Source organism: Siphateles boraxobius, unplaced genomic scaffold (genome assembly GCF_051911475.1).
Source record: "Siphateles boraxobius isolate OS27281-9 unplaced genomic scaffold, OSU_SipBor_1 3, whole genome shotgun sequence".
Classification (NCBI taxonomy): domain Eukaryota; kingdom Metazoa; phylum Chordata; class Actinopteri; order Cypriniformes; family Leuciscidae; genus Siphateles; species Siphateles boraxobius.
Window position 1 is genome coordinate 15,428,624 of NW_027508919.1, and position 13,055 is coordinate 15,441,678.

The 13,055-nt window shown below is 35.2% G+C and overlaps 1 protein-coding gene across 2 annotated transcripts in view; it reads right to left on the reverse strand.

The window, feature by feature from the left end:
* Window positions 1-13,055, reverse strand: part of LOC143756994 (teneurin-3) — a 171,627-nt gene that overhangs the window by 66,553 nt on the left and 92,019 nt on the right. For both annotated transcript variants that reach the window (XM_077247935.1, XM_077247934.1), the window contains exon 4: window positions 8,588-8,774. In XM_077247935.1, coding sequence (XP_077104050.1) covers window positions 8,588-8,774 — 187 coding nt within the window. The remainder of the gene's footprint in view (window positions 1-8,587; window positions 8,775-13,055) is intronic.

The window sequence follows — 13,055 nt, forward strand, 5'->3', positions numbered from 1 at the left end:
GTCGTGCTGGTACTTTTTCAGTAAGGTCTAAAAATAAGTCGAATGTCAGTTTTTTTGTCAAAATTGGGTTTTCATTAAATTATTATTCTATAACATCTTGTCTATCATCTCTGAATATATAGGCAAAATTCACTAGTTTAGTGCAGAAAAATAGCGATTTATAGTGGCAAGCTGAAAAGACTGTCTTTCTCTTTAAGAACACGCACGGCGGAGGTGCAAAAAAAGAAAAATATCGCCCAAAGCTTTCCTTCTCTTAACACAACAAAGATCAAATGAACGACATAACATCTAGAATAAAGGTATATCAATGTGCATTTCCCGCCAGTCCTGTGTAAACTACAACGGCAATTTTTAAAAATGTTTTTATCCAGAACATTATCATGAGATGCGGAGTGGAGCACAAGAGAACAACGGACTCTGAAGTAGCTGCTCGCCTAAAAGATTTTGCTCGCCTCTCAATCGTCCAATTTCAAAACGGTTTTCACAGGATGAATTTTGAGTTTGTAAGCTTTCGAATGATACCAAATCTATGATGACTACTAAAATATGTGATATGAAAAAAATGCAATAAAAAAAGAGCGCCAATCGCCCCGCTATCAGGATGTGACAGTTAATTAAACCTGTTTTTCTGAAAATTCCGTTCCAGAAAATCATAGCGATCCGCCGACTTCAGATAACCATAACTTTTGTTACCGACAAATGAAAGAAATAGAAACAGATTTGGAAAGTGCTTGAAACCAGCTTTAATATGGTATCAAAACCTTTAATAGGTAAAATTTCACCATGTGATGGGTTTTCCCAGATTGCATCACATATTATATAGATATATATATAACTTTTTTTTTCATGAGAAAACATTTAAAACAACACTCCGAAGCTTGTTCTTTTGTGGAAATTTCAATACAGGGCTGGTTTTAAGATGCCTGCTTTTCATTCAGAAGGACTCCATTGTAATACTTCTACTTTATAATCTGCACGGTTATGAGCTGCAGCCACGACTCCAAACACACACACACATTTTTTCACAAGGGCTCAGATAGGTTCCGGGCCACTGCACACTGAATGAGGTGCATTTAAAAGCCTTCACAAACGATTAACAAATACACTGACAGTGTGCCGTTTTGAGGCCAAACAATCCATAATTGATTAGCAGGAGTGTGACGCCAGCTAGAGAAAATGACTGAGCTAATCCTCGTCGCCCCTTTTTATAGGGTGTGAGAGTTTTGTTCGCATTAGGACTACTAAAAAGTAACTTCACCCCAAAGAGATTTTTGTACTTGTACAATCTGATTTTCTGTCAGCGGCCCACCTTTCCTTGTCATCGGGTTGACGCTTGGAATGCTGTGGCGCGAATGAAGAGGCCCAGCAGAAGAAAAGGGGATGATTTGGAGGTTGAAAGAGAAACTGCAAACAAAAGAATAAAAGTCCGTTTCTAGCATAATCTGATATATAATGATGGCCGCATTAGCTAGGCTAAAGAAAAGCGTGGGCTTTTCAAAGGATTACTTGTTGACTTAAAGAGTTCAAACGTTTGAGTCTATATGCGAAAAGAGTATGTGACTTGTGACAAAGTGGAAGGCGAGTTTAAAGTGAAGACAAACCCTCATTCCAACAAATGTGCATGTGAGACTGCATATGAGAAAAATATGTGAAAAACAAGGAGGAATCGCACAGATCCTCTCAACTCCATCTAGGACTCAAGCATCTGCCACCTCAGTAGGGGTCTGGGAGCAGCAGGTGTCTCTCTAGCACTCGGCAGAGTGGCGGTATTTTAAGACGCTCCCTGGAGGTTTCTGCGCCACTGCCATTTTAGGACAGTCCCTTTCTGTTGGCATGCAAAGATCAGAGTCTTTGTGACAGACAGCGGAGTGGAAAGTTTTCAAGATAACGTGCTAAGAAAGGTAGAGTAGTGAGAAAAGGAGACTTGATGGATTGGCGTAGTGCATGGAGAAAAGAGAGGAAGCTGAAGGGAGAGAGAGGTAGAAGAGGAATTCTACTGGGATCATTAATAACAGGAGAAGACTGTTTTCTGCCTAGATCTAGATCAAAAAAAAAAAGATTTTTCACTTGATGTGATTACAAAACATCTTTTTTTTCTCATATCCAAAATAAGTACACTATCAATAGAGTCTTTCTTTTTGTTGCTGTTTTTTTTTCCTCTCCACAATGGAGCACAACAGCTGTGGTGCGCAAAAGATCAAAAACATGACGCACAGCATTACTAACTCTGTTATAAACGAATGTGTATAGTGCGACTGCAGGAAGGCCTCTACATTAAATGCTATTTCAAAAAGAAAACATTTAATGGCTAAGTTATTATTATTATTTTAAGAAAGAGCTGATTTTGAAGTGATTTACAAAAAATTAAACCATTCCTGTCGTAATTATATTCCTCTGCTGATGAAAAAAGTGACATTTAGTGGAGATTTCTAAAGGTAAAGGCGTCATGTTTTATTGGATGTTAATGGAAGATTGGAAAAGCTTAAAGAAAAAAAAAGGGCATTATATTGAAATACCAAAGAAAGAAAATCCTCATTAAATTGAAGGCCAGGCTGATTGTAGACTAAAATTAAATTTGATTCATTCACTAAAGATGTCCACTCTACATTTATTTTTTACAATGATCACCCATTCTTCTATATCCCGCACACACCACTGCTTCGTTCATACCAGGTTAACTTAATTGATTAATTTAGTATATTCTTGCCTACACACATCATGTTCATTTTATGACAGGGCGCAACAGTGAATACATACAGTATTTATGTTTGCTTTATAAACCAGGGAGCATAAAGCAATTTCAAATAGGGTTTGGAATTGCTATATGATGAACATATTTCAGTTGTACATGTAGCTGTTAGCGTTAGACTTGTTCTTCCTTTAGGTGGCATGACAACAATAACAACTTCAACAACTTTTCAAATATTCTATAAATATTATTTTTTTAAATTGTGTCAATGTATCATCCCTCATTAATTACTTTTAAAAGAGATCCAATGAACCCTGGATTATTTCACATGCATACTGCGTTTTGTCTTTGTCAAAAATAATTATGTTTTATTTATTTATTTATTTATCTTCTATTTTTTCAATATTTTTTACCCATTTACTCTTTTAGCTGAAAACTGAATGTGAAATGTTATGTTATATATGAAAAAAAAGGGGGGGTGGGGGTTTAGGCCATCTAGTAGATATTTTTAGTACATTATTGTCACAATTTTGATATAAGTATTTAATGGCACACATGTTTTTGTGATGATACTGTGAACAGTTTAAAGCTGTTATACGTCTTGTTTAACCTTTCGAGTGGGTGGCAGCTCAGGCTCCTGGGGGTATATGCAGGGTTATATAAACTGTACCATTATGGCATTATCCGCAATGCATCTTCCAGAAAGATTTAACTCCTTCATTCTATATAAAGTTATTATGACTGGAAGGAATTTCTTGTTCATATATATATATATATATATATATATATATATATATATATACACACACATATATATACTATGTCTGAAATGTAATTCTTTTTTTAATTTCTGTTTTATTTTTTTATTTTTTTGTGGAGGCATTTTTCAGATACTGACAGAATGTTTTCACAATACAAAAAGTATTTTATTTCAAAAGGTCAAGGATGATTTTACCCTTTTTGATGTTTCATCCACTTAGTCTAAATATAGACCAATACATTTCATGAAATGATTGATTTACAGTAGGTTTCAACTACTAATACTATTCTTATGAAGAAATAAAAATTTTCTTTGTCCACTACTTGGTCATTTAACTGTAAGTGTTTGCATATAATTTAATGTATACATAACAGAAATGTTGGCTTGCATATGATGACTTTTGCTTTGGCTAATAAAGTCTATTTCCAATGCGTTCGCATTCATATGCGGCCTCTGCAGGTCCCAATCTACCAGGACCCTTCCCTTCAGGCTTTTGAAGTGAAAATGCTGATTGTAGCACTAAGAAATCTGCATAAGGGTGGGGAAAATCTATGATGCAGTACATTACTATTTACACTGTGTGTCTGTTACGAACAAAGGCTAAATTTAGTAAAGGACGTCATCCTTCTATGAACACTAATTTTACACTTTCGAACCCTTAATTAAAAACAAAAATGGTCTTATAATTAAACGATAAACAGGTTAAGAGACAATGTCCACTATTTCAATAAGAAAAATGTGTGTTTACAGACAAATACTTTTGCATGTGTATATATATATATGAAGAAGATAAGACTAACATGACATGTATTTATTTATGCTTGATATGATACTCATGTCATGCATACATAGATTCAATCTGTCAGGTGGATGCTGGGTATGCAACCCTCAGCTTTAGTAGTAGATATCTGTAGTGACAGCAAGGTGCATTACATAAAGGCTTGACTTGGTAGGTTTTACCTTAATATTTCCACAAAAAGTAGTAGTGAAAACCAGGGACGTACTGGGACTGAAATTAAGCCCGGGACTTTAAGATTGAGAGGCGTTATATGCGAGTGACCTTGGCGCATGAGCAGAAGTATTTTTTTTTTGCAGTTATTTTAATACTAATTGTGTTTTTATTGTATAAAGAGAATCAGATTACACTGAAGACATTCAAGAAATTTTTAGGATGACACCTGACTAAGCAAGTCACCACTGCACTAAACACAATCAGGTCAGCAAAACCTAATCTCGAACACATAAGTCACAGTATACTGCTAACTACCAGCATGTCATGTGTACAGTCAGTCGTAGTGATAAAATAGTTACAAAAACTAACAAATACCCACTCAAATACTGCAGTCCCATACAATAGAGATTTGTGTGTGTCCTCACTTTCAATTCTCCTTGGCTCAGCTTCCCCTGTGCTGGACGCTGCCTCTGCTTACTGATTGTACAGATGAGAAGAACATGAGAAGAATATCAGTAATAAATATGACTAAGAATAATACTTTTTCTAATTAAATCTGTGCTTCAGTCAGATTATTATCTAGTATGTGGAACTATTGGCATTTTTATCATGTAAATATGTAATATTGTTCTATTTTTTCTATTTGTGTGTGTGTGTGTGTGTGTGTGTGTGTGTGTGTGTGTGTGTGTGTGTGTGTGTGTGTGTGTGTGTCCTTAATCAAGCTTTGATTGATTGATTTATATGCCTAATATGATTGGCAACCCAGCCCTGAACACTGCCCCTGTACCTGTCACTGTTTTGTACTGGTTCCATTCTCCTCATCCTCCTGCTCTTCTTTCTCTTGCTGCTTTCCTTCCTCCCCCTTCTCCTCCTCCTCATCCTTCTCTCCTTCCTCATCAATATGACTGCAGCATTTAGCTGCCTCTTGTGCCAACATTTTTTTCTTTCTAATTCTTATTTTTTCGGCCCCACCCATTTCTTTGTCTTCTTTCCTTCTTTTCACCATTTTTACCGTCCGTCTCTGTTGCATTCACACAAACCCGCCAAACATGACCAAAAGTAAACTCCTTTGATCGGCGCCTAGTTTGAGCCAATCGGATGTCAGGAAAAACGAGGATCAGTCCAAGTTGGGAGCTCGTATCCCCCCTCAGATTGAAAGTATTGGCTTGGCCCGGTCTGAAACAGACACACACATAGTGTTCCGCTGCAGCTGAGTGGCCAGTTAGTTAGGCTGGTCGAGTATCATTAAAAAAAACACAAAAAAACTCTTTGACCACCGGCCGGTCTTCGGCCTGAAATGGACAGGCCGTTCGGGATTGTTCCCGGTATTCCCGATGGCCAATACGCCCCTGGTGAAAACTGATAGGAACTCAAATGGAAAATGTATGACTATATAGAGTATTATTTCTGACACAAATGTAACTGATTGCGTTCAGTTACGCAAGTGTAATTTTAATATTTATATACATAACACAGAGATTCATTTTGATACTGAATGTACAAAAGACTGTAAAAGTGACAAACTGTATCCCTATCTGTGTGTCAGTTATTTGTAGCATTACCTGAATACTAGGGGCGGGGAAAAATCAATTCACAAATAAATTGTTATTCTGTTTTATAACGATTCGAATAGATTCACAAATTTCAGAAATCGCTATTCTAAATGTTTGTTAATAATGTGATGTTGACGGGACAAAGAACAGTGCAGCACCTCTGACAGTTTAGAAAGCACACAGACTTGCAACAGGGTACAAATAAAGCTTACTTGACAACAACAATTCCATCAGTATTTTAATAAATGGAAAATAGACTTCATATATTTTTTTTTTTATAATTACAGTCAGTCCGGCACACATCAGCATTTTTGTGTACTTTTTTACACACTTCAAGCGTGTACAATGTGGACCCACAAGCAGTTCTGGTGGTAACTAGCAATACCTGCTTGTAAAAGCGAATAAACATATATTGTATATGAGGCTAAATTACTAAATATTGAGAATGTAACAGCGCATATTATATTATTTTAATTCCAAACAATCGCCCACTGATCGGAACTAGCTGATAATCACACATTTTGATGATGTAAAAGACACGCGCATGAAAGGCTGAGTGTCCACCAAGCTTGAGAAAAATTATATGCAAAAGCCTGCCCGCACGTTGACGTGATTGGTTACAAGGTAGTTTGTGAGATTAGAAACACAGGCGATTTCAAACCACGTTTTTGAGACTGTCTTTTTTCACTGCAGTTTTAAGGAGAAAATACTCAGCAATGGTGTTGACTTATGAATTTGCACATGGTTTGTCTTAGAAACACCACATAGACATATAAACAACATTAAAAACTTGATTTTCACCACAGGGAGTCTTTAACGACTCCACTTAACAGTAGAAGCTGTTCAGTTTGCATACTAATGTTCTCCGACTCACTTCTAAACTCTTCCCTCTCTTCATTAAAGCTCCAGTGAAGGGTTACCAGATATCAAAAAATAAAAACATGTACACTTATCGCAACTGATGCAAAAAAAATGCTTGCCTGAAGTTTAGTCCTATAATATCTCTTTTACTTTTTTTTTTAAGTCAATTTGATTTTAAAAAGATCTTAAAATTAATTTATTATGGAGATTGGCAGCAAATAATTCGGTTTACCAATACTGTGAAAAAATATGTTTTCTGATTCTTCTCTAATTCCTTTACTGAGCCAACATGTCAGAAGACTGTACACAGAGGAACTGATAATTTGGTGGATGATTCAAATGAAAATTCACACTAAAAACAGGAGGGCGCTCTATGCACGTTTAGTCCACAAAAGAGACTTCTGTTGAACAGCTATATCATGTGACATTCCAGGAATTACTTTACATAAGCAAAGCTTCCAGAGATCCCTGTAACATATATATAAAGACATTTTGGAGACAATATACACACGATTGCAATGATATATGATTTATCTGTGTTCTTCAAGCCATGGCGGGTATTTTCATAATAATAGATTATATTTATAATGCAATGCTAATCGACATAGCCTTAATCATTGTGCAGAACAATATAATTCCGGTCTGAATTTTTTTATCCGAAGCCAAATCAGATCACAGAAGGTTATTAAAAACACTCGATTTGCTTTATAAACCAAGTTTGGAGCAAAAACATGGTATTAATCTCAATTTTCATGTATTGATGGTGTGCTAAGATAACATGTTCGCATGTTAACGTGCTAAGATGCACCTGACACATAGTTGAGACAAATATGTTATTTTTATGAATAATTTTGAATAGTAAAGCTCACTGAAATGTTTCAATTTTCAAAAAAAGGCATTTGATACAGTTTCTCAAGAGGGTTAAGTGAGAAGTTTGATAAAAAAAAAAATGAGGGATTAAAAAATAGAAAGTCAAAATTATAATGAAGTCAAAAGAAAAGAATAATTAGAGCCATAACCAGGACGGAGAGGTGTGAATGTGTGCAGGGAAGACTGCAAATGAATGAGCTGTTTGCACCACCAAACAATAGAGACAACATACTGAATGGATGCTTAGAAAATCACAATAAACATCAGCTAGCATTTTAGAATCTTGTCAAAATGAATGAACCTGACATGGTCTTAAAACACATTTAATAAAATTCAAAGTTTTAGACATCCTCAGATTTGAAATATAACATGGTCAGGCATGTGGTTTTAGCTGCAGTGCATTTCTAGATTAAAACAATGGCAAATTTTATTTTCATAAAGATATTTCATAAAAATACATTTGTAATAACTTTACAAAACTTTGAAGGTGTTTATAACTTTTTTCATTATGACAATAAGTAATTCTGACTTTACAATAAGCTGTGTCTACTTTGAAATATGACCATATTTATGCTTTTTGTGCAAAGGGTTCATGAACTGTATCTGTTTTAATTTGGGTATGGCATTTCTTGGGATTTTTTTGAAAAGCGGGTGTTAGCGGAGGCTAACAGGTTAAGATGCATTTAAGATCAAATGCATATACAGTACAGTAAATGTGTTGTAACCATAAGATGCAATGCTGTTTATGTACTTTAATCAGCATCTGAATTCACTGACTTATTTTCTTTAACTCCTTCTCCATTTAATGCACTGTGTTATTGACTATATAGAGAATATTGAATATAGTAAGTGAATGAGTGAGTGAATCCAAACACAGCAAATGACTGTGTAAAAACAAGTACCTGTTCTCCAAGCCCACGTTGCTACCCAGAACCCAGTTTTCTTGCAGCTGCACACATTCAGATGCGCTCTGAAGCTCTGCCGGCTGGTTGGCCAGTGATTGGTTGAGGGAGGTGATTGACGGATGCTGCTTGTGATGATGTGGAGCAGGTGGCAGAGGGGGCGGTCCTGTTTGGCTGGGAAGCTGGTCTATTGGAAGAGGAGAGGTAGAGTATTAGTGGAGCTTGTTACAGAATTCAGCTTTACACAAAGCACAGGAGGATTGTGTGCCTGTTCCAGATTGGGTGGGGTTAAATGGGATTCTTTAAAGGATGATTTGGTCCTTTGAACACCTTCAAATCTTCACTTCTCTACATTATGATTCATTTAAGAGAGACAGAGGAGACGCTTAACATTACATTATGAGAATCACATGGTTTACTGCAAAAATGTGATTTAATTTGTGAATTAAAATAACAATGAAAATGTTAAAGAATGTTATTTTTGAGGATTGCAGGTACCAGCCTGCCTATTGTGAGTAACTGAAAAAATATGACAGACAAGATTATATATTTTTTAACATATTTGATTTACCTGTACTGTATGTCTATAGCTTCAAAATATAGAAAATGTCTTTAATATTTATAAAAATTTACTTCAAAAGAAATGATAATGAAAAAGCATCCATAGCATAAGGATAAATGCCCTACATCGTAGCTGCTAAGTTTTTACAGTCAAAAAAGAGCATATATGGCCAGTAAAGGTGAATATGACTCAGATCGCAGCAGTTTACATTGTAAAACTTGCAAAGACTTGAAATTGAGTAGCAATGGTGCTCTCCGACATTTACGACAGAGCAAACGCAATTCTCCGCAGGCCGTTGCCGGGGAGCAGATGTTTTATAATGGACTCTAAAACTGAACGCTTCACGTTTGATTACAGCCAGAGAGACTCTCGTTTAACTAATGACCGGAACCTCCATTAGGACAGCAGGAAAAAAACAGGTTTTCTCATTTCACTCCAAGCTGGGTAATTGCCCCCCAAAATGACACTGTGTGATTATCTCACTGTCCCATCCTGCCGCCGTGCTGACAGGTCTGTTTCCATCTGACTACGGGTGTCCAAACATATGCTGTCACACACTAGACTGTGACAGGGACGTACTGCTCAGGCAAGCCACAAAAAAAATCAATATTTGCCTTTATTATCATGCAAAAGCACCAAGAGGAATAAAGTGTATGTGGAGCATGATGGAATAATTTGCTTTCCTTTTTTCTCTTTCTTTTCTTTTACGATCAATAATTTAAATGTCAAAATGGTAGTGACAGTGATCAAAACGTATTTTATAATCTATTACTACCATTTCAAATGCATCAATAACAAAATGAAAAGCCAGATTTATTTTTTTCCCACATCACATTTCATGTATCATACTGTATGTTATAATATACTATGGATTAGTGCAGCACAATATACCGGCGTCGCAATACCCTGTTATTAAAAATGGTACAATACAACTTTTTATTAGTACAGGTACTTTAAGAATGACCATTCTAATAAGAGCCAAAGCAAAAATATATCTGCGCAGTGCTTCACGGATTAAAGACATTTTAGAGCAACAAAGAAACATGCATGATTGAGAAAATAAAGTGCTGGATGTGTTTGGTGTTAAAAATAGTTAAGCACAATAAGGCTTGAAAAAAGAACTCTGTACGCTGCTGTGCTCAGACCTGAAGCGCACGCACAGAATGCCACCTTTCAGACAAGCATGTGATCGCAAATGCAATTCTCATTCATGGATTATTGTGCTCGAATGGTCAAAAATGTCAAAATGCACATAATGGTGACTATTCACATAAACACAATAGGGTATTACTTTAGTGACTATAAACAGTTCAGAAATAATCGAATGTGTATTATATTGGATCCGTGCAGGTCTTAAAGTGACAGTAACCTAATAAAACTGCTGCTGTCCAATAAACAACAAAAGAAAATGAAAAACACCCACTGCTTGACTGAATTACTTTAATTAATAGATAAAAAATCAGTGTATAGTTAATTTATTTATTTACATTTAATTAGTTAATTTCTCATTTGAATGCTAGCTTACTGTTAAATAGACCTACTTTAGCCTACCCGATGAACTAAAAGCACTGTTTATTTCATTAGTACCTTTCTTATATTGTATTTGTCATATTGTCTGTAATTATAATTATTAAAACAAAGAAAAAATAAAACTAAATAACTATATTATGATATAAAATTACAATAGAAAAAATGTAATTACTCGTATTGTGAAAAATTTGGTCATATCACCCAACCCTATCCCAACCTCTTTAGAACTGTGAAAGGTTAGCGAATGTGATTGATAACATTATTGATAATGTGACAGTTGCAAACATCTCTGTAAGTATGTTTACATTGGGGCATGTAATTATTTTTTTTAAATAAAGTTCAGGGAATTGTTAAAAAGCAGAGCAGTCATATAGTTTTTAGTTTTGTAAAATTAATTAATAAAATAATGCATTTTAAGTTCTGTCATATTATTCAATTACTTTTAATGTTTTTGTTTTTTGCCATGGTATCGATTCAGTATCGGTCTCGAGCTATTTTAAATTTTGATATCGTGACAACACTACTATGGATTCAAAAATCCATTTGGACAGATTTAAAATGTAAAATGTATTAGCATAGATAACACTGTCAAATAGAATCATTTTAACTATGTAAATGTTAACCTGTATTTTCGATGATCAGATTAAAATCAAACAGCTCATGACCAAAATAAAACCCATTAAAAGATGCATTGTGTTCACATCACTGACAGCACATTCAGTGTGCACGCAACGAGGTGTAAACACTAATGTGTTTTCATTATTAACTACACAAGTGATTTGTAATACAGACACTGCGCTACAAATAATCATTATACATCACATTGACAGACTGGGCTGTAAATTTTCCATCATGATCTACTTTATCCATCAATAAAATATCATAACACATTTTTAATGAGACATTTATATCACAAGAGCTCCTTTAGTTTTATCAAGTGCTTGGTTCTTGGAGACAGATTCTGGAGGTTCTTTTTTTTAAATTCTCTCTCTCTGTTGATTCTCTCCCCAGATCCTCACTCACATGCCTCTTCCAGGCTTTTTTCACGGGGGTCCTTTAAAACTTTATTTTATTCCCTTTTCTTTGCTTTCTAATCCTTATTAGCATCCTCTACGGTGGGAATGTTTATAAACTGTGGGGAAACGCAGTAGACCAAACACCTTATTTTTATCTCTTGAAATAATGGAAGGCATTTTGGAATTATCCCTCAATGTTTTTAAAATTCAGTAAATGATGGAAATGTTTCCATTAAGTGGCGTTTTCCATTTTGTGTGGAAGAGTGTGATCAGATTATATACAGCCACATTGCAATGCAAAGTGGAAATGCACCTAAATATTACCCAAATACTATTAAAAAAAATCATGTTAAAGGCAGATGAACATTAGTCATATTCTAATCTGTAACATCTGTCATATATATATATTGTTTATCATTTAAAAAGTTGTTGTTTTTTGTTCATTTAAACAGTTATGTTATCTGTGTCAAAGATCAGTGTGATATGTAACACTGTTACACAGCAACACATCGTGAGATTTCAATATCACACACATCAGGGATGTGTTTAAAAAAAAACAAGACATTTCCAGTACTTGGTCCAAAACTACTGAAGTGAGTAATCATTACAATCAATTACTTAATTTAAGTGTTGTTTAGGTTAAGTAACACAAAAAACTTTTAGTAGTGGCACTACTAGGTAGAAAGAATGAAAGTTAATTTAGATTTATAATAACTAATGTGGAGATAACTTGTTGATATATAAGTGCAAGTCTCTCTCTTTCTTGCCACCCTGACTGGCTGCCTAGTACGACCAGCTCAAACCTAACCATTCTGTACCACCAAACCTTTGTCTAACCTTAAATTAACAGCAAAGGTGTTGCAATACAATATGAACACAATAAGTACATTGTACAAATATATCTATTGTTTGATGTAAGTACATAGTTAATGACAACTTACATAAAATGTGACCCAAATAAATAATAACTAAGCATTTGCGTGAAAACGTCTGAGCACGGTTATTGCAGGATAAACTGTTATTGCTGTTATTATGGTGAACATATATCTCTGGTGAGCTCTTAAAATGGGCCTGTCATAGACTAGCGATGTGACAAGTGACTGAAGTCAGTGAACGAGCCTGAGAATGTGCGTGCGACCACAAACTAGTGTAATGAAATATGTGCAGTCTGACTGCTCGTGCCCATGTCACATTAAGTACTGTATACTCAGATTTGAATTTGCACGCTTGTTGTTTAATCACTGCAGTGTCTTCTTGCTTTAAAATGGACATGTTTAAAATGTTCCTCTGGATGCAGTAATTAAAAATGTGTACGCCACAGTAGAATCAACCTTTTTTTTGCCACGTCAAGAACTATGAA